We start from the raw sequence: 19569 nt of genomic DNA on the forward strand, positions 1-19569 counted from the left end.
TGTACCACCTACAGTAAAAAATAAAAATCAAAGGCAATCACTAAAGTTATTGTCGGTATTTTGACAGCTTTAGTCAAGCACATCTTCATTTTTTCATTATAATGGAAAGTAAGCACCTGCTCTTCTCACCACAAATGTATTGCCCTCTTTCTCAAGTATGGTGTAGTGGTGATAAAGTGATAATCTTCTTTTAAAAATCCGTAACAGAATTCCAGTGGAAAAGAGATTGTTAGTCTTAAATAATGATGCATTTTGAAATGTGTATCGGCTTTCAAGGCTGACATAGTTATTTAAGATGCAGTTATATGAACACAGCCAAGACACAAAACATAAAAAAATTCTTCCATACATTCCTACAGACAACCTGTTGGGGGCACTATTGCAGATTAAAGAAGTTATCAGAAGTAGTGTGGAAAACAGGGAAGGAACAACACAACTGGGGATGACTGAGCAGCTTGAATGTCTTCTGAAAGAAATGACTGGTACTCATTTTAATTTTATTATCCTTGTACTTCTTAAAGGTAATTTATCTTGTCTCTAGACTGCAGCCGTGGTGGCTGTGTTTGTTTGGCTTACATTATAAATTAATCACTTAACATATGCCAGATTGTTACTGCTAATGATTGTGAGGTCAATGACAATAACAGCTACCACAAATGTACACTAGTGGCACACACACTCTCTTGCAAGAGAAGTAGCTGAAACTTCTGTATGAGCAAGCTCAAAAGAAAAGTATGCAGTTGTAATAGGGTTGTAACAACTATACAGTCAATACAAGGTATTTAAAGTAGGAATCCAAGTACCAACAGATCACGTGTGTGCAATTCAAAGTGCGAACAGGCAAGAAAAACAGATTTAAGTGGCTTTCATGTGTTGACATTAGAATACCAGGACCAGGAACTCTGCTGGGATTTTCAGGCATGGCAACGTTATGGTTGTGTTGAGAATAAGTCACCAGTCAGAAGGCATTCATCCAAAGGCTCTTCTGTAGAAACTACTGAAGGCTTACAAAACTTGTGCAGAGTAATGGAGGGTAAACAGTCATTTAAATATTAACCAGGTGCTTATAAACACACTTTTTTTGTTCTTTATTTTGCCTTATACAATTTCTTGTATTAGGAATTTGTTAGTTTTCGCAAACCCTTTGGGGTCAGAGCGCAGGGTCAGCCATTGTACAGCGCCCCTGGAGCAATTGAAGGTTAAGGGCCCAGCAGAGTAGGATCTCTTTTTGGCAGTGATGGGGATTTGAACCAGCAACCTTCGGGATACCAGCGCAGATCCTTAGCCTCAGAGCCACCACTCTGCCCGATTGGTTAAAGCAAAAAAAAAAAAATCCTAAGCCTAAAACAAACTGCAATAACTGAAACATGAAAATCCTCAATTATGCAAAATGTCTACATTTTATAAATAATGTAAGCAAAGGACACATTTCTGTAAACACATCAATTGCACATATTTAAATATTGTCCATCCATCCATCCATCCATTTTCCAACCCGCTGAATCCTAAGTACAGGGTCATGGGGGTCTGCTGGAGCCAATCCCAGCCAACACAGGGTGCAAGGCAGGAAACAAACTTCAGGCAGGGTGCCAGCCCACTGCAGTTTAAATATTATGACAAATATATATACAGTAATCCCTCCTCCATCGCGGGGGTTGCGTTCCAGAGCCACCCGCGAAATAAGAAAATCCGCGAAGTAGAAACCATATGTTTATATGGTTATTTTTATATTGTCATGCTTGGGTCACAGATTTGCGCAGAAACACAGGAGGTTGTAGAGAGACAGGAACGTTATTCAAACACTGCAAACAAACATTTGTCTCTTTTTCAAAAGTTTAAACTGTGCTCCATGACAAGACAGAGATGACAGTTCTGTCTCACAATTAAAAGAATGCAAACATATCTTCCTCTTCAAAGGAGTGCGTGTCAGGAGCACATAGATAGAGAAAACAATCTCTAGCAAACAAATCAATAGGGCTGTTTGGCTTTTAAGTATGCAAAGCACTGCGGCACAAAGCTGTTGAAGGCGGCAGCTCACACCCCCTCCGTCAGGAGCAGGGAGAGAGAGAGAGAGAGAGAGACAGAGTTTGTTTTTCAGTCAAAAATCAATACGTGCCCTTCGAGCTTTTAAGTATGCGAAGCACTGTGCAGCATGTCGTTTCAGGAAGCAGCTGCACAAAAGATAGCAACGTGAAGATAATCTTTCAGCATTTTTAGACGAGCGTCCCTGTCGTCTAGGTGTGCAAACAGCCCCCCTGCTCAATCCCCATACGTCAGGATCAGAGAAAGTCCGAGCAAGAGAGAGAGAAGAGTAAGTTGGGTAGCTTCTCAGCCATCTGCCAATAGCGTCCCTTGTATGAAATCAACTGGGCAAACCAACTGAGGAAGCATGTACCAGAAATTAAAAGACCCATTGTCCGCAGAAATCCGCGAACCAGCAAAAAATCCGCGATATATATTTAAATATGCTTACATATAAAATCCGCGATGGAGTGAAGCCGTGAAAGGCGAAGCGCGATATAGCGAGGGATCACTGTATATTTCTTTTTTAGCTCTAGTATGATGGTTGGGAGGCATGGTGGCGCAGTGGGTAGCGCTGCTGCCTCGCAGTTGGGAGACCTGGGGACCTGGGTTTGCTCCCCGGGTCCTCCCTGCGTGGAGTTTGCATGTTCTCCCCGTGTCTGCGTGGGTTTCCTCCGGGCGCTCCGGTTTCCGCCCACAGTCCAAAGACATGCTGGTTAGGTGGATTGGCGATTCTAAATTGACCCTAGTGTGTTTGTGTGTGTCCTGCGGTGGGTTGGCACCCTGCCTGGGATTGGTTCCTGCCTTGTGCCATGTGTTGGCTGGAATTGGCTCCAGCAGACCCCCATGACCCTGTGTTCAGATTCAGCGGGTTGGAAAATGGATGGTTGATGCTTCAGCAGTCCCTGCTTTATCTAACCATTCAGATGCAGAGTTCTAACTTTACCCACCTTATTGTCATAAAGTTGTACAACGATGTGTGAAGTGTTATCAATGTTAAGAGTTGTGGCTTCAATAACATTATGTGAGACTATTATAAAGCTTATCTTCTAAATGGTAACTGAACTGTTGGACAGTACCACATGTAATTGAATAGTGGGTTTGTATGTTTAAAACGCCAGTCTTGAGAGAGCATTTCAGTCCTTTGGCAGCAGAATATGCAAGTCAGTGAGTAGCATTGAGTGACTCTTCATGCTTTGCAACAAATTTGGCAGTATAATTTTTTTTGGTTGCATACACAGTATGGCAGTTGTAGTGGCTGACACTCCTGGCAATGGTGCTGTAAACTTGGCAACACAAATTGCTGCCATTGATCCATGTCATGCTGTAACAGTACCTTTTTGTCCACTTTAGTGGCACCGCAGGTTTTTATACCACAAAATTGCAAAAAACAGTGGCAAGTAAGTTTAGTTGGTGACACCAAAGTGTTGTCCATCACCCAACTTTTTCTCTAATCAAGCCTACTTCCATTTATTTTTAACATCTTTTTCTATTCCTCTTATGTCTTTCCCAGCCTTAACCAGCTTTGAATCCCACTTTCCCACAACAGACAGAAAGCAGCGTACTGCTGACTGGTTAAAAAACTATCCTGCTTGCATACCACTGGCAATTGGAAAGATACGATTAAAGTATCCAAAATAAAACCTCTGTTTATGCTTTTTAACTTGGTTGTTGCTGCTTTTAATAGTTTTATGGACTAAATATTTTCAGATTTTTTTAAAAGGCAGTTTCTTGAAAACTTAATCCCTGTAAACACTTTTTTATTGATGGAGCAAAAATAATATGATGCCAGTGAATTATTACAGCGTACTCAAAATAAAATTCTGCATTAATTCATTTTCATTTGGTTGTTGCGGCTTTTAATTAAAATGGTTTAATGGAGTTAACATATTTCATGATTCTAAAAAACTTGAAAATGTAAGCCCTGAAAACACTTTATCATGGAGCATAAATATAATGGTTCTACTGCGGAATATTAAGGAACACAAACACAAGAAAATTGAAGACATTGGCTACTTTTGGTGAATCGTGAATGAATAAATTTTAAAAAATTGCGAATTTGTGATTAATGAATTCCTGATTGAGATATTGCTCCGTTTAAGTAGGCTTTGGTGCCAAGAGCTGTTTTTTTTAGATTTCATATAAGCAGCTGGGGATCATTCAGTCAGGGTTTCTCAAGCACTACCACGTGTTATGGGCATCATGAGTGTTTGTTTAGTGCACATTGGCACTAGTAACAAAGAAAGGAGATTATACCAAAAACACAAGCAAGCAGTAAGCAAATGTAGCCTGCTGCCTTTAAACTCTGGAAGTCTAGATACAAATGCGTATTTTTCAACATATTGAGGTCTAAGAATATTCTATCTCTTGCATGCCTTTGAGAATGCTTCGCCTGCTTTTCTAACACCAGAACCAGGCACTGGTTTATCCTGCCCAGAGTCTGATTAGTTACAGATCAAACTGCACCACATTTTGTGCTGTACCAAACAAATTAGAATATGATTGTTGTAAATAATGACAAAGCAAGCAAAATCAATCAAACATGCAATCAAACAATATTCAGGTTACCAAGTGCATGGCAGCAACACTGTATTGTGTCCATATTTTCTGTTTAGATCTGCTTTTTGCATTTCATCTAATGCTGCCAGGATCATCTGCAGCCACCCATGATCTGGAAATGGCAGTGTGTTGTAGTGACTGAGGCTTTGGACTTCAAACTTTGAGATTTTGGGTTCAAATCCTGCTTGTGTTGCTATTAGAAAAACAAAAGAAATGTAATCAATTGCATCTCGGGTCTCCGCCAAGAAGTAGTAGTAAAAAAAAAAATGAATTAAGCCAGTTGAACAATGGATTTATGGATGTGTATGCTTTGGGGGTAAAAAGGTATGGCTTCTGAAGGATCAGAGTGACTTTGTTAAAAGTGACTTACAAATCTTAAGCATAGACAAACAGATATAAAAACAATACATCCAAATCAAGATAATCTAATTCATTGTCATTTGTGCCTTCTGTGCTCATTCTATAGGTGCTGGTCATAAAATTAGAATATCATGACAAAGTTGATTTATTTCAGTAATTCCATTCAAAAAGTGAAACTTGTATATTAGATTCATTCATTACACACAGACTGATGTATTTCAAATGTTTATTTCTTTTAATGTTGATGATTATAACTGACAACTAATGAAAGTCCCAAATTCAGTATCTCGGAAAATTAGAATATCAATTAAGAGCAATGCAAAAAAAGGATTTTTAGAAATGTTGGCCAACTGAAAGGTATGAACATGAAAAGTATGAGCATGTACAGCACTCAATGTTTAGTTGGGGCTCCTTTGGCCTGGATTACTGCAGCAATGCGGCGTGGCATGGAGTCGATCAGTCTGTGGAACTGCTCAGGTGTTATGAGAGCCCATGTTGCTCTGATAGTGGCCTTCAGCTCTTCTGAATTGTTGGGTCTGGAGTATTGCATCTTCCTCTTCACAATACCCCATAGATTTTCTATGGGGTTAAGGTCAGGCGAGTTGGCTGGCCAATCAAGAACAGGGATACCATGGTCCTTAAACCAGGTACTGGTAGCTTTGGCACTGTGTGCAGGTGCCAGGTCCTGTTGGAAAATGAAATCTGCATCTCCATAAAGTTCGTCAGCAGCAGGAAGCATGAAGTGCTCTAAAACCTCCTGGTAGACGGCTGCGTTGACCTTGGACCTCTGAAAACACAATGGACCAACACCAGCAGATGACATGGCACCCCAAACCATCACTGACTGTGGAAACTTTACACTGGACCTCACGCAACGTGGATTCTGTGCCTCTCCTCTCTTCCTCCAGACTCTGGGACCTTGATTTCCAAAGGAAATGCAAAATTTACTTTCATCAGAGAACATAACTTTGGACCACTCAGCAGCAGTCCAGTCCTTTTTGTCTTTAGTCCAGGCGAGATGCTTCTGACGCTGTCTCTTGTTCAAGAGTGGCTTGACACAAGGAATGCGACAGCTGAAACCCATGTCTTGCATACGTCTGTGCGTGGTGGTTCTTGAAGCACCGACTCCAGCTGCAGTCCACTCTTTGTGAATCTCCCCCACATTTTTGAATGGGTTTTGTTTCACAATCCTCTCCAGGGTGCGGTTATCCCTATTGCTTGTACACTTTTTTTCTACCACATCTTGTCCTTCCCTTCGCCTCTCTATTAATGTGCTTGGACACAGAGCTCTGTGAACAGCCAGCCTCTTTAGCAATGACCTTTTGTGTCTTGCCCTCCTTGTGCAAGGTGTCAATGGTCGTCTTTTGGACAACTGTCAAGTCAGCAGTCTTCCCCATGATTGTGTAGCCTACAGAACTAGACTGAGAGACCATTTAAAGGCTTTTGCAGGTGTTTTGAGTTAATTAGCTGATTAGAGTGTGGCACCAGGTGTCTTCAATATTGAACCTTTCCACAATATTCTAATTTTCCGAGATACTGAATTTGGGACTTTCATTAGTTGTCAGTTATAATCATCAACATTAAAAGAAATAAACATTTGAAATATATCAGTCTATGTGTAATGAATGAATCTAATATACAAGTTTCACTTTTTGAATGGAATTACTAAAATAAATCAACTTTGTCATGATATTCTAATTTTATGACCAGCACCTGTAATTTACCACACGTGAAAAGTAACATTGTGAAAAAAATACGAGAAAGCAAGATCTCAAGTAGATCAGCAAAAGCAATCTACAATTGTGTAATAAACAGGAAAAACTTTCCTTAATTCTTTGTCGGAAAGAAAACCATGCTTTCTTGGTGTCGCTACATTTAAAAATGTGAGCATGAATTTAATTTAGAGAACAGTTAGACTGAAAACCACCAGACTCTGTGGCTGCCCAGCACTGAACCTTTGAATATATTTAAAGTAGCTTGCAGTGCTGTTATTGCACACAGCTGTTCAGACTGTTGGCGACAAGGATAGAACTCAATGCAGATTAGCTGGTCAGCAATGGAAGAACCTGTATTGGCCAAATGTCGTCTTCTCACTTATACTTCCATTCAAAAGAATACTATATATTTACATACATAAATCTAAAATAACAGAGCTAAGAGTGGTACCAGCTTTTGAATGTCGGTCTGTATGAATGTCAAATTGAACACACCAGAATAGGCACAGGCTTTTTTTTTCCTTTATAACTGATAGTTAAGTTGTACCTTAAATTTCTTTCTGCCTTTTAGTAAGCGGTGCAAGGTTCCAGACACGAGTGTGTGTGTGTTCGGTGTTATTTCTGTATAGAACCAATATCGTAAGCCATCCTGAACAGTACATCTTCATACCCCTCCTGTGCAATGTTGTGCACTATATTCACTGGTATTGACAGCCATTGACTGTTACTCTGTTTGTCATTTGGACTTTGGAAATAATACGAGTTTTTTGAAATACACAGTTGGAAAACATTAGCGTATGAGGTTCACCTTTAAACAAAAGAAACTTTTGAGCTAAACTTGCTTGTTCAAAAAGCTGAGACTGCTTTTATTGTAATGAGAAATTTGAGTATCTGCCTCCTCTTAGGTGAGATCAAATTTCAGCATTTCCTTTACAACATTTAATCTTGCCACTTTAAATACTGGTATTAGGCTCTTAAAGTATATGTATAATTTATAGTAATTTTATATATAATATAATCCATCCATCCATTGTAGCTGACCACACCCTGTGTATCCTCGTGAAAAGAGATTATAATACTAAGCAACTGGTTAGCCGGTTTTCTTTAGCAGCTGAAGTGTACCTGTCCTACTCACAAGCTCAAAAGCCTTTGTCAGATCGATAACTGCAATGTATAATGGTTTGTCTTGTTCTCTGCATTTTTCTTGGAGCTGATATATAGAGAAGATCATGTCAACTGTGGATCTTTCAGCCCTAAAGCCGCACTGCGATTCTGGATAAATGCGATCAGCATGCGACTTGGCAATTGAGTTAGAACCACACGAGCAGAGACCTTGCCCAAATTGTACAGCAAGGAGATGCCCTGGTAACTGTTCTTATTTTTATACAGGGTGACTATCTTGCCATTATGCATGTCCTGTGGTACCTTACCTTCCCTCCAGCAGAGGCACAGGAACTCATAAAGTGGCTTTAGTAAGGCTGTCTTTGCACATTTAATGATCCTCTCCCGCTGCCTTTCCACATATTAGGGCTTTGCAGTTTGTTCTGCATCTAGGTCTTCTAGGACTGGTAGGTCTTTGGTGACATCTAACACTACTTGAGAGTGGCAGAGTTTTCTATGGAGTACAGGTTGTCTCAGGAGGCTGGGGGTTGTACCTGGCCGGGATGCCCGGAGGAGGGCTTACGCCTCCCCCAGACCACATGGGGGTGACCGCCCTGGTGGCTTTGGGGACCACAGGAACAGAGCTTAGAAGCTCAACCCTATAGGGGCCCGTGGTCACCGCCAGGGTGCGCCCCAATGCCTGAGGAGCCCTGGCCCTCAGCACTTCCACCACACCCAGAAGTGCTGGGGGGAAGAAGACCAGGGACACCCGGAGTGCTTCCGGGTGCGCAGCCGGTACCTCCACCATACTGGGGAGTGCCGGCAGAAGCTAATCGGGAGGCACCTGGAGCACGTCCAGGTGTGTATAAAAGGGGCCACCTCCGTCCATTCGATGGCTGGAGTCGGGAGGACGAGACAAGGTCTTGGAGGAGAGGAAAGGAGGCGGCCTGAAGAAGAGAGGCAAAAGGCATTGTGAGGCCTGGACTTTGGGGGAGTTTAGGGGTTGTGCTGCACTTTTGTAAATATGGAGTATGTAAATAAACATGTGTTGGGTGAACCATCGGTGTCCGCCTGTCTGTGTCCGAGCTGTGTTCCACAAGGTCTAGATAGTGTTTGTCCCATTTGTTTGTTTTTATCTGTGATTACGTCTCCTGTCTTAGATGTCAGAGTTGCATACTTCTTCATTTGTTTAGCTATTGCATGTTTAATGCCTTCATCCATGCTCCTGATGTTGCCAGTTTGAATATTGCCTGACAGTTGAAGCCAATAGTCATTTGTACAGTGCCAAACAGTTTGTTGGACTATGCGATAGGCGTCTTTCAGATTCTGTAGATTTTTCTGGCTTGGGTCGCACTTGTAAATGATAAGCACGTTAAAGACTGGCTCTAACACAGATATGCCAGCCTCAAACCAGTCTGCATTATTGCGCTCTTCTTGCCATAAGTCATGATGGCAACACCGTAGGTGGTGTTTCGGAGGGAATTCCATCTTGCTCCTGTGCACTGTTGTTGGTCGCTAGCCAGGGACTTTTCAAGTCCCTCTCTGAACTCCTTGTTTTTGTCTGTGTAGGCGGTCTTGCTGATGTTAATTCTTGGTTGACAGTTCTTCTTAGAAAGATGGGATTTCTTTGGTTTGAGCATTACCTTTGAGACAATCTGGGAGTGGTCAGTATCAGAGTCTGCACTGTGGTAAACTCTGGTATTGCATATGCTGTTTAGGAAGTCATGTCTAGTGGGTGCCAGTGCTTTGACCTTGGGTGTCTCCAGGAAGCTTTACGATGTGCCTTGTTCTGAGAATAAGTATTTGTAACACACAACCTGTGATGGCAGCAGAACTCAAGTATGCTCTGGTCATTCTAATTCATTTTTCCTATGCTGTGATGACCTGACATGCTTGGCCAGGCTTCTCGCTCTGCACCTACCCTAGCGCTGTAATCTCCAAAGAGGTAAATGTGCTCTGATATTGGGATTCTGTTAACAGCGCTACCTAGGTGTTAATAGTCTTTGACTTCGGAAGTGGCTTTTAGGGTTGGTGCATAGATACCAAAGAAGGTTTACAATACCTGCTGATGTGAAGAGGCGTAGGATGGGAACTCTTTCTGTGCCACCCGTTGGAGGTTCAATCGTGCAGAGCAGGATGTTCCTGATGGCGAAACCAACTCCTTGTTCCCTGGTTTTCTCGACACCCTTCCCCTGCCAGAAGAAGGTATAATGTTCTTCCTTCAGGGATCCACTGTCTGGTAGCCTTGTTTCCTACAGTGCTGCTATGTCAACATACAATGTGCAGTTTATGATCAATTACTGCGTTATGAGCATCCTCAATTTCTTTCAAGTCATAGGACTGGCCAGTGCACATTGTTTGCACGTTACAGCTTGATGATATAGTGAGATTTTCCTAGTGCGTGGTTAACAATCTGCTTGTTGAGCAAAACTCTGAGCTTCAGGAACACCATGGACTGTCAACACCTTACTGGCTGAGGGCTGCCTGGCTTGAGGGCAGGTGACCAATGGGAAACAAAGATCCCTCCCACCATCGATGACAGCTCATGGCATCCAGCTGTGCGCCAGTTGAGCAGGGACTTGTAACCCGTAATTGATGTCTTGCATGCTGTGCTTGCACCGTGAGGTGAGACTGGAGTGACTTCTCCAGGGCACATGCCTGGGCAACAGTATATGAGGGTCTTGTGCTGCCCAGACAACAGATTCCCCAAACTTCCCTTTAGGCCGTGATGACTAAATCCAAAGAAATGCGAAACATTACATTTGGAGCCAGCTTGATTGTAGGAGTTGCCGGAAAGAGCTTCAGTATTGACATCGAGCTGCCTTCAGGACTCTGACTATGGATTTTTCCTCAGGGTGGACTCCCAAAGCCTTTTCTATGAATGGGTATAGCTACTAGGCAGCATAGGTTTATAATCCATGTTTTCCTTCTCTTAGATGAGCGGTCCTCCCGGATTGATGAGTCCCATCTGCCCAAAGCAACTGGTTATGGTGCCAGTAACACGCTGTCACCACTTCTCCTGTTAGCAGAAACAGTTCCGCCGGATTTAGAAACTAAGCCACATGTGAAGGCCAAGAACTAGACTTAAGTTGTCAGAAGCTATATGAGACACATGTCATGGGAGCATTTGTAGATGATAGGAGCTTGTCCCCACCACCACCACTCTCGGCTATGACACCTTTTGGAAGTTAGCTTTGGTAAAGTTTGAAATTTCTGTTGTAGTGGTCCGATCAAATCGCTGTATAGATAAAGGAAAGAACTAAATATTTTGTGTTCTCGTAACAATTATTCCTTTATTCAACAAGAACAGATTGTTTTATATACTATTAATTACACAGGATAAATTGGCAATTTTTACTTGTGCTGAACTTTCATGTTTTCCCCTGCCGTTCAAGCTGTTAGTAGTTTACTCAAAAAAAAGTAAAGGAAGCATCCACCACAAGGAGAAAACCAAACCTTGGTATTGTATGAGTGCAAATCAAATGCTGTAGTGACGGAGCACATATTGCAAATGGTGTGTTATTGGAGTAAAACTTTAGCATCTTGTTTTCAAATTTTGATAATGATTTTTGAAATCAGATATTTATAAAAGTTGGCTCTTTGAAGTGAAGGTGGCAAAGTGGTGCAGTGTTTAAGGTTCCGGATGACTGGCTCAGTCACTGCATGCATAAAATCTGCCTGCACATTGTCCGTGTGTTTGCATTGGTTTTCCACCCATAATCAAAATATGTGCATGTTTGGCTAACCAGCACTATGTGAGTAAATGTGGGTGTACAAGAGTGGATCACAAGGTGGGAACTCTTCAGCTGAGGGGCACCACCTTACCATCCTGAATTAACAGAGGTTTACAAAAAAATGGGCCATTAAAAGAGATAAAACATCTGCTTCTCATCTGACCATCTAATAAACAAAATTAAATACATTTCATGTGAGCAAATATTCCAGTCATCTGAAGCTACTACCTCTAAAAACAAAGCAAAGAATTCAAATAAGTAGGCATATTTCAAATTTATTTTTTCAAACTAGATCAAAACTCGGTGGCAATGCAGACTTCCCTACGCTTATTTAACTGGTGCATGACAGGCATACTTTTCCTAGCAGTACTGATATTTGGGAGATGGCAAAATTATGTTTACTTGTCTGTTGCTGGTTTCCTTTTCAAAATTTACACATGTAAATGAAACAAAAACAATCTTTTGATTAAGGATTCTTGATATTCAATCAAAATTTTCAGTTTTATTAATTTTAGTAGCATACGGGTCAGTTTCAAACCCTACTGCCATAATTGTGTTAAGTTGTGTTTAGATTTATCAAAATAAAGAATAAAAAAACTGCCTGCTGCCTACAATATCCATCCATCCATTATCCAACCCGCTGAATCCGAACACAGGGTCACGGGGGTCTGCTGGAGCCAATCCCAGCCAACACAGGGCACAAGGCAGGGAACCAATCCTGGGCAGGGTGCCAACCCACCGCAGTGCCTACAATATAAATTTTTAAATAAATAAAGCACAATGTACAATGTTATCTTTACAGATATTTTATCATTTTTTTTCCTTATTTCAATACAGACATGCAGGAACACAAAACTTCCAACTCCTATACTGTATATAAAAACTCAAACCAGAACAAATTAGAGTTTCCACTAAATCTACAACCAAGTACAAGTTACTGTACCTGACAAATGTGACATCTTTTCAGATAGTTCTGGATATTTCAGCTCGAGGCAGGCTATGGTAGAATGAAGTCATTCCAAGTTTCGGCTATCTACTGTGTTTAGTACCTACCTGTGTGTGTCTTGTTTTCTCTGCTGGGTTGGGAAGTCTCATGCTTTCAAATACTTTCCTTGACAGGGCCACAGGTGGCAGGTCAGACCAAAGAGTTTGTGCAAAAGATACTTGAGAAGACGGCAACAGGAGAAGCACAAGAGAGCCTGGGCCAGAGCTGAAGGGTCCACACTACTGGCTGTGGATTTTAAGCCTTTTTTTGTTGGGAGACCCTGCAGCACCACCAACACTCACTCTTCACCTTCTTTGTCTGTCTTGTTTAAGCGAGATGGATTTAACAGGATAAATGAATGAGTGAATTTCACCAGGAATGAATCATCTGAAATGAGATTAAAGGCAAAATATTCCAATCTTTTTATATGCTAATGAAGAATTAATTTCTGATCACCTGTTTGCAGGCATCTTGCTTTTTGCACTTGTTTGTAGGTTCTATTGAGAGGTTCATAGATCATTTTACTGTCTGCCGTATAGAGAATCTGAAATGTCACATGCAAATCACTTGTGTTCCAAAATGAAGTCAGACATAATTATTTTCTTATTCCTTAGTAAGTGTGGTAAGCATTTATTTACCTTCCCGAAAACGTACAGGTAATAATTAAGGGAGGCATTCTTTCTTGCTCCAGACGTTCCAGAACTATATAGTGAATCATCAATAATATAAAATTTCACTTAAATCTTGTATTATCTTAGTACTGTATTCGATAGAAGCTAACTCAGCAGGGATTTGGTGTATTTTAGATCTAAGTATTTATTTCCACTTTAATGGAAAGCCTGCTTTCTTCTGACATGTAAATGTTTTAAGTCTGCTCCTTAAATTCTTTACCAAAATGTGTAAAGTTAAATTAAAACCATTTTAAGTGCCGTGCAAATAGAACAGCCTTGTATTTTAAATATTATTTGTTCCCCATCACCAGTGTATACTGTATAACTTGTATAATATACTATTTATATGCATCACCTCTTATTAATAAATATATATTTTTACAATCACATACTCTGTAGCCTTTATTTAAGGTGTTAAAAAAAAGAATCTTAATCTGACAACTTTATAAAAATGTGCACTTTATTTAAATTAATCATTAAATTTTTTTTTCTTCAAATTTACTATTATCCACACAAATTGACATCAAAATACATATACCCTGAGGACTGCAATATTACACTTGAATCACAATTTTAATTTATACTGTTTTTCATTTATGAATATTCCAAAGAAAGAAATTAACTTTTTTTATTCACAGTTAATGGAAAAATATTTAGCTCTCAAACAAACTTGACTTTGGACCCTACTACTTCATTATAAAATGATGATGTAAAAACATCCTGGCTCATAAAATTATTTCCTCCCACACAACTGCTCTCCAAACTGTTGTGTGTCCATTCACACAGGCAATGGCTCTGTCACTTCAGCCCAGAGCAGATCCAATGTGGCAGCTGAACGATGCTCCCGCCGATGAATTCGTTGCAGGCGGAGGATATAGAGCAAGATGGCAAGGACCACTACTAGGATGCAAGCAAACAGTAAATAGTGGTTATAGACAACAGAGAAGCGAAGCCAGCTGGAATGTACTTGTTTGAAACCATCTTGCTGAAGATCCCTGTAGAGACATTGAAGCAAAAAGAAACTTTTGAACTCAACCCTTACACATTCATCCTTATAAATAGTCAGTCAGTTAGTTAAAAGAATTACGGGTTGCCAATATCTGCGCAAATCAATTCATTTCAAAATGCTGTTCTAAAAAATATATGTGGCAAAATTACAAGGACTGTTATTTTGATACTTATTTTAGTACATAAACACCTGGTGGTCAATGAGGAAAATTAATATTAACACTGAAAATATTCCTTGGAAAAGAAAAAATCATTGTAGTGTATTGTGTTCATAAAACAGGATTAGCCAAATGCAGACACTGAAGCCAAAATGGCAGGCTGTATCCAATCATGTAAACGGTGCTATAAAAACAATGGATGCACACTGGCATGACATTTTTTTTTTCATTTAGAATAGCTAAAAACATTTTAAGACAAACAACTGATGTTTAAAAAGAAGCACAAATTCTAGGCCCATAGTTCCATTTTCACCAACAACAATCTGGATGTGTACCATGAAAAGCTGCTGTAGCTTCTATAAGCCTGATGCCACCATTATTTAATGTACCAGTTACAGAGTTGGTCATGGAGGGTTTGCTGCAATTGTACACTGGACATTTAAAAATAAACAATAAAAGCCCTGCTTCTTTCCCAGTACATGATCACACAGCTCAAATGGATTTCTAAAGGTCTACAGCATATAGATTCAGATTTGAAATATCATTGCAGCAAGCAATGCAGTGAATGAGTGTGTAAATAATTTTTTTAAGAATTCTACTAGCCCAACTCGAGCTCTGTTAAACCAGAAAAATTGAAAATAAGTTCTGGTCCTACACAGACTTAATGATCTGACATTAAGGAAAAACAAAGTGTTAAATTAATATACTGCCCTGCAATTACAATGCATACTCCCATTACTGCTTTTAAAAGATGTAATTCTTACCTGAGTGGAAGAAATCGGGTTTTAAAAAGAATAGCACCTAATGTCCACTGTACCTCCTTATCATATACCAACTGGGCAGTTTTAAGGCTGGAGTAATCTTTTGGAAACTTAAAACCAGTATGTAGCACCTCATACATCCAAGCAGATTTGAAGCACTGGTACCTAATCATAAAAAAAATTCAAAGATGTTATACTATTGGGACTAACTCGTTACCAGAAGTGATGCCATGATGATTATAATGGTATTAAAACCATACTTTTCTAGTCGGAACTGTTAATTATAATCACATTTTAGATTGATTCTGACTTTTCTTAAGAATAATATAGCACATCAAAAAAGTATGACATTCTAGGTGAATAAGATAACTGTACAAAAATCTAAACCAAAAATGAATGACACTTACTTCAGTCTATGAATATCCGCTTGTGTAGAAAAAAGTTTCTGATCCAATCGCTGTTTTAATGTTAACCACTGGGTGCCACAATACTCCTACATAAGGGAGAAAATAACACTTAAGTTGAAGGAAATGAATAAATCTTGGGAGCGCTGAGGCATAAGTCCTTCCTTGACAAGCTCAACTTAAACTGGGCTTTAAAGGGCTTGAAATTCAAATTGATCTTAATTTTGACAATTTTCCTTTTTCAAAAATAATGAACTCCTCTCACATACAAATCCAGATTTCTTCTCCAAGAACCCATAACATGAACAATCTATGTACAAAGAATATATCATTTTTTTGTTGCACTTTGGTTATCCGGTCACTGGAAAAACCAATCTAGCATTTTGATTATTCTTTTAGATCTGCAGAGAGTATTTTGCTCTTCCTATAATAAAATAAAAATGGTGAGTTCTGCTTATTCTCTATTGAGCAAATAGCAGGTGAATGCTATGACACCATATGAAAGAGAGTCTTCTTCTTCGTCAGATATAAAAGCTACTTTAGGTATACTATAAAGGTACAAATAATAGATTTTATTACTTAATGTGTGATATGTAACCTCTAAACTACCAATATTATAGACAGCATGTGGGAACAGTGTTTCCACTTTGCTGTACTTAGCAGTATGAGAATATATTAAAAACGTATTCCACAGCTAGAGATAGATGATGTTTTGCTTGTCCAAAAGGGGAAATTTTACAGAAGCTCAAAATAAACATATACTGTATATGTATGTATGTATTTGTGTGTTATAATAAAAACAAAGAACCCTCCAAACACATATAAGACCTTTTCTGGCTTGGATAACAGAGAGCAGCTGCTGTCAAACACAGGCTTGTTGGTGGCAGTACGATGAGGTCAGACCTACTCAGATTGGACCACAGGTTTATATTTAATTTAAAAAGAACAGGCCCTGCTTGTAGTGTCCAAGCTGACTGAAGTTCAGTGTCTAAAACCGAATTTTCCAACACAGTGTTCATATAAGACATTGTTATATGAATAAATGGTGTAAGCTGGGGGTTCTGAAGCAGTTAAGTCCCAATAAGTTCCAAAAGCACTTCCATCAAATGCCCACTAGAGGGGGATATATCTGTCAAACCCTGGTTAGTGATATGGGCAAGCACCGAATGTTTATTAAATGGGGCTTAATTCACAAAAAGCTCTGTAAATACATGAAGCTCCATAGAGCACACAAGGCAAAAAAGGAGTTACCAGAAAGGCGAACAAGGCTCAATACACAGTCCAAATGCTCCAAAAAGCACAGAACTAAACTAAGAAACACTCACCGAACTTCCAAGCACATTTGAACTGAACCGCCAGGAACTATGGGAGACCCTCCAGATTTATAAGGAGGTGGGCAGTTTCTGGCAGTAATTGGCAGGCGGCCACGCCTATTGGGGGACCACACACAAAACACATGGAATATAACAAATGCAGATTATATACAATGAAAAAACTAAAAATAAGGAATGATGCACATAAACAACAAATCAAAGTATATAAAAAAAATCAATAAAACATGAATTTGAACCTCAGCCAAGGGAGGAACCCTGGTTGAAACATGACATTTTACAAATATTTTAAGTGTATTTAAGAGAAATATAGTTAATTTTTTCTTTTAAAACAGTACAACTGAACAGTAAGCTGACTGCCAGTTAATGCTAGCAGTATCCATTATGGAAGATATTTAAGTAACTGTACATACTATCTATATATATAATTCACTAAGCCAGAAGACAAGTAGCCGACTATGGAAAGCACGCCGGAAGGGGCGTGGATTCACTAAGCCGCCAACAAGTAAGACACCCATGGCGCATGCAGGAAGGAGCCACGCCCACCAACTCTAAGACCATTGGATGCGACGACAACTCGCAGAGCCACGCCCACCAACTCGGATGTGACGACACAGAAAAAACGGCGTCATTTATATTCGTCTGTCGTAGAGGCCACATGCACCTCCAAGCCACGTTGACTGTTCATAGAGGCATGTTTCTCGCGGAGGTGAATCGCCATATGCAGCGTGAAAAACGGTTTGCGAGGGGTATCCCATGGGATCCTTAAAACAATCCTTTACAACTGAGGTTAAAACACAATGAAGTAAGCAGTCTTTAAAAATCAATAAGCCCTGTGCCTCTGTTTCATTAGCGTCTCACCTGCTTCATCCAATGGTCTTAAAGTTGGTGGCCGGGGCTCCGTGAGCTGCTCTTGCGAGCGGGCACATGACCAGGGGGTGTGTAAGCTTAGAGAACGAGGGTGGAGGGGGGAGGACCAGGTAAGAAGAGGCATGTTTGTCGCAGAACTGAATCGCTGAATGACCGTACGACGATGGTCGGCTGGCAAAAACTGGCCGACAAAAGCGTGTGCATTATACTTACTGAAAGGACCGTTACGGATTTTGTAAATGTTCATTTTTTTCCCTCCTTTTAGACAACTGTGTCTTTCCGGAAGTGTTCAGCAATCAATATATTATTTTTGCGGCGTTTGCCTGCAGGACCACGTGCAGCAAGCAAGAAAGAGTCCGAGAGTGTGTGACACACACACACATACAGGCACGCGCGCACGCGGGAGAGAGAGCGCGCTGGACACATAGGAATAATAATACTTCGTTACATTGATATACCGATACTGATTCTCAGTATTCAAAGCACTATCCACACAGGAAGGAACCGGGAAGCGAACACACAATCTTCCAGAGTCTCCTTACTACAAACCAACAACACTACTACAGCCCCACAAGGCAGTTAAAAAATACACGGGGCTTGAATTTGTTTTCACTTCTGTGCATAGCATAGCATGTTACTTTTCTTGGTGGCTTATTACATTACGGATGTTTCACATGTACATTGTTTCCCCTGTGCTTAAAAGACATTAAAAAAGTGTTTCTCAACTACGCCATGGTCTTAATGTTGGTGGGCGGGTCTCCGTGACTTGCTCTTGCAAGCGGACACATGACCAGGGGGTGTGTAAGCTTAGAGAACGAAGGTGGACGGGGGAGGACCAGGTAAGAAGAGGCATGTTTGTCTCAGAACTGAATCGCTGAATGAAATTAAACGCATGTGCATTGTTCTTACTGAAAGCACCGTTACGGATTTTGCAAATGTTCATTTTTTTCTCTCCTTTTAGACAACTGTGTCTTTCCAGAAGTGTTCAGCTATCAATATATTATTTTTGCGGCGTTTGCCTACAGGACCACGTGCAGCGAGAGAGCGAGAGCGTGTGACACACACACACACACACACACACACACACACACATACATACATACATATAGACGCGCGCGCAAGAGAGAGAGCGCGCTCGACACATAGGAATAATAATACTTCCTTACATTGATATAGCGGTGTTCTCAGTATTCAAAGCACTATCCACACAGGAAGGAACCGGGAAGCGAACACACAATCTTCCAGAGTCTCCTTACCGCAAAGCAGCAACACTACTACAGCCCCACAAGGCAGTTAAAAAATACACGGGGCTCGAATTTGTTTTCACTTTTGTAGATACCATTGTTGCAATTTTACTTTTCTTGGTGGCTTATTACATTACGGATGTTTCACATGTTCAGTGTTTCCCCTGTGCTTAAAAGACATTAAAAAAGTGTTTCTCAACTGTGACTACAAGTACTGACAACGGTTTCTTTCAGGAAGTGGTCACCCATCAATACATAATTATGCGGTGTATGCTACGCCGCGGGTTGGCTAGTATAATTAATTGCATTTATTCCTGAAGCAGAGCTTCCTTCATTATATACAGTGGGTACGGAAAGTATTCAGACCCCCTTCAATTTTTCACTCTTTGTTATATTGCAGCCATTTGCTAAAATCATTTAAATTAATTTTTTTCCTCATTAATGTACACATAGCACCCCATATTGACAGACAAAAAAAAGAATTTTTGAAATTGTTGCAGATTTATTTAAAAAGAAAAACTGAAATATCACATGGTCCTAAGTATTCAGACCCTTTGCTCAGTATTTAGTAGAAGCACCCTTTTGAGCTAATACTGCCATGAGTCTTCTTGGGAAAGATGCAACAAGTTTTTCACACCTGGATTTG

General features: G+C 40.3%; 2 protein-coding genes across 6 annotated transcripts in view; one reads left to right on the top strand and one right to left on the bottom strand.

Moving 5' to 3' along the window:
• Window positions 1–13536, top strand: part of LOC114647134 (CREB3 regulatory factor-like) — a 75062-nt gene extending 61526 nt beyond the window's left edge. For 3 of the 5 annotated variants that reach the window (XM_028795675.2, XM_028795674.2, XM_028795673.2), the window contains exons 8-9: window positions 360–482; window positions 12611–13536. In XM_028795675.2, the coding sequence (XP_028651508.1) occupies window positions 360–482; window positions 12611–12705 (218 nt within the window). In that variant the 3' untranslated portion in view covers window positions 12706–13536. The remainder of the gene's footprint in view (window positions 1–359; window positions 483–12610) is intronic. The other 2 variants (XM_028795676.2, XM_028795677.2) reach the window with 1 other exon arrangement.
• A 50-nt stretch (window positions 13537–13586) lies between these two features.
• LOC114647132 (ectonucleoside triphosphate diphosphohydrolase 7-like) overlaps window positions 13587–19569 on the bottom strand; it is a 36878-nt gene continuing 30895 nt past the window's right edge. Inside the window, exons 11-13 of the mRNA XM_028795672.2 lie at window positions 15482–15567; window positions 15078–15239; window positions 13587–14142 (exon numbers count right to left, since the gene is read on the bottom strand). Of these exons, the coding sequence (XP_028651505.1) occupies window positions 13926–14142; window positions 15078–15239; window positions 15482–15567 (465 nt within the window). The 3' untranslated portion in view covers window positions 13587–13925. The remainder of the gene's footprint in view (window positions 14143–15077; window positions 15240–15481; window positions 15568–19569) is intronic.

The sequence above is a fragment of the Erpetoichthys calabaricus genome, chromosome 2 (assembly GCF_900747795.2).
Source record: "Erpetoichthys calabaricus chromosome 2, fErpCal1.3, whole genome shotgun sequence".
Lineage (NCBI taxonomy): Eukaryota > Metazoa > Chordata > Cladistia > Polypteriformes > Polypteridae > Erpetoichthys > Erpetoichthys calabaricus.